Here is a 2,500-nt window from a genome sequence, read left to right as displayed (position 1 = left end):
TGGTACCATCAAGGGGACATCTGGGGTGGTACCATCAAGAGGACATCTGGGGTGGTACCATCAAGGGGACATCTGGGGCGGTACCATCAAGGGTACATCTCAGGTGGTACCATCAAGAGGACATCTGGGGTGGTACCATCAAGGGTACATATAGGGTGGTAACAGCAAGTGTACATATAGGGTGGTACTAGCAAGGGTACATCTAGGGTGGTACCATCTAGTGTACATCTGGTGTGGTACATCAACGGTACATCTGGTGTGGTACATCAAGGGTACATTTAAGGTGATACCATCTAGTGTACATCTGGTGTGGTACATCAACGGTACATCTGGTGTGGTACATCAAGGGTACATTTAAGGTGATACCATCTAGTGTACATCTGGTGTGGTACAGCAAGGGTATATCTGTGGTGGTACCATCAAGGGTAAATCTAGTGTGGGACCATCAAGGGGACATCTGGGGTGGTACCATCAAGGGTACATATAGGGTGGTACCATCTAGTGTACATATAGGGTGGTACTAGCAAGGGTACATCTAGGGTGGTACCATCTAGTGTACCTCTGGAGTTGTACCATCAACGGTACATCTGGGGTGGTACCATCAAAGGTACATTTAAGGTGATACCATCTAGTGTACATCTGGTGTGGTACATCAAGGGTACATCTGTGGTGGTACCATCAAGTCTACATCTTACATCTAGGGTGGTACCATCAAGGGTGCATCTGGGGTGGTACCATCAATTGTATATTTGGGATGGTACCATCAAGGGTGCATCTGGGGTGGTACCATCAATTGTATATTTGGGATGGTACCATCAAGGGTGCATCTGGGGTGATACCATCAAGGGTACATCTGGGATGGTACCATCAAGGGTGCATCTGGGATGGTACCATCAAGAGTGCATCTGGGATGGTACCATTAAGGGTGCATCTGGGGTGGTACCATCAATTGTATATTTGGGATGGTACCATCAAGGGTGCATCTGGGGTGATACCATCAAGGGTACATCTGGGATGGTACCATCAAGGGTGCATCTGGGATGGTACCATCAAGAGTGCATCTGGGATGGTACCATTAAGGGTGCATCTGGGGTGGTACCATCAATTGTATATTTGGGATGGTACCATCAAGGGTGCATTTGGGGTGATACCATCAAGGGTACATCTGGGATGGTACCATCAAGGGTGCATCTGGGATGGTACCATCAAGAGTGCATCTGGGATGGTACCATTAAGGGTGCATCTGAGATGGTACCATCAAGGGTGCATCTGGCGTGGTACCATCAAGGGTACATCTGAGGTGGTACCATAAAGAAGAAAACTTTAGTGAGTGTGTGAATATGTGAAAGTAGCTTTAAAAATAATTTAAGGTGCATCATTGGACATTAAGGAACATTATAAAAGTTAATTAGATCCATTTTCTGAGGTAATTTCATTTGTTCTTCACTTAAAATCTTATTATCTGATGCTAAAATTCTGCAGGATTCTGGAGGGAAGCATTCATCTCGACTCTAGTGCTGTCGTTAATTATCCTCACCACCTTCACTGTTCTTCTGATTTTATTCAGAAAAGGTATTAATAACATTCATTAATATTTTTATGGCTATAACCACATGCCCTAAAGTCTGTCTGCTGAAGTCAATAATGTTAATACAATAAACACTGTCGTGTCTTTAACCAGGTTTCCTCCCACACTGTTCGTCTCATAAAAATGCAAAAGCGGCAGGTAGAATTTGTCTTATTGCTTTAGACCAAAACTCTGAATACTGCATTTTAATAACTTCTAGTAATTTTTAGTAAAATTGTCCTTCTTTTCTGTCAAACAGCAGATTCTCATGAAGTCCTACAGACAGAGACGCTTCCACTTAACGCTACAGAGAAGACGGATCGAGGTTCACTTTACTCCAGATATTACTATAGGACGATAAATAAGTTCAGAGTGTAATTATAAGAACTGAGAAAATAATACTATATATACCCAAATATACTGTAAACATATATTACTATATAAATAATAACTAGTAATTTTAGTAAAATTTTAGTTAAATTAACTAAATTTACATTAAATAATGTGTAAACATGTCAACATGTCAACATTATTTCATGTCACTTTCACAGTTATCAGTTCATCGTGTGAATCTACTGAGGGACCTTTTAGCAACAGATTTGAAGGTAAAACAATCCTCAGTCCTTTTTGTTTTATATCTGTTCACTGTATGTCTTAGAATAAAGATTAAATCTCAACTGATGTTGTTTTTTTTAATTCACAGTGACTAAACTCACACTGGATCCATCAACAGCTCATGAATCTCTGAACGTGTCCAGTGATTGTAGAAGTGTTTTCTGTAAACACAAGAGCAAAGATTCTAAGTTTAAATTTCCTCATGTTGTGAGTAAAGAGGAGCTGGGATCAGGGGAGTTCTACTGGGAAGTGAAGATATGGGATAAAGGATTATTAAGGCAGAAGTTATCGTGGTGTTTAGGAGTGACTCAGAAACCC

At 41.0% G+C, this 2,500-nt stretch overlaps 1 protein-coding gene across 2 annotated transcripts in view; it reads left to right on the top strand.

The window, feature by feature from the left end:
* The window catches only part of LOC132841992 (butyrophilin subfamily 2 member A2-like), a 5,413-nt gene that overhangs the window by 2,412 nt on the left and 501 nt on the right, over window positions 1-2,500 (top strand). Inside the window, exons 6-10 of one of the 2 annotated variants that reach the window (XM_060864664.1) lie at window positions 1,483-1,572; window positions 1,682-1,726; window positions 1,830-1,892; window positions 2,119-2,172; window positions 2,271-2,500. The exon at window positions 2,271-2,500 is cut by the window's right edge and continues 501 nt beyond it. In XM_060864664.1, the coding sequence (XP_060720647.1) occupies window positions 1,483-1,572; window positions 1,682-1,726; window positions 1,830-1,892; window positions 2,119-2,172; window positions 2,271-2,500 (482 nt within the window). Of the gene's footprint in view, window positions 1-1,482; window positions 1,573-1,681; window positions 1,727-1,826; window positions 1,893-2,118; window positions 2,173-2,270 lie in introns of both variants that reach the window. The other variant, XM_060864663.1, reaches the window with a different exon arrangement.

Source organism: Tachysurus vachellii, chromosome 2, assembly GCF_030014155.1.
Source record: "Tachysurus vachellii isolate PV-2020 chromosome 2, HZAU_Pvac_v1, whole genome shotgun sequence".
NCBI lineage: Eukaryota > Metazoa > Chordata > Actinopteri > Siluriformes > Bagridae > Tachysurus > Tachysurus vachellii.
The sequence above is the reverse complement of the archived record's forward strand: the minus strand, read 5'-3'. Positions and strand labels throughout refer to the sequence as shown.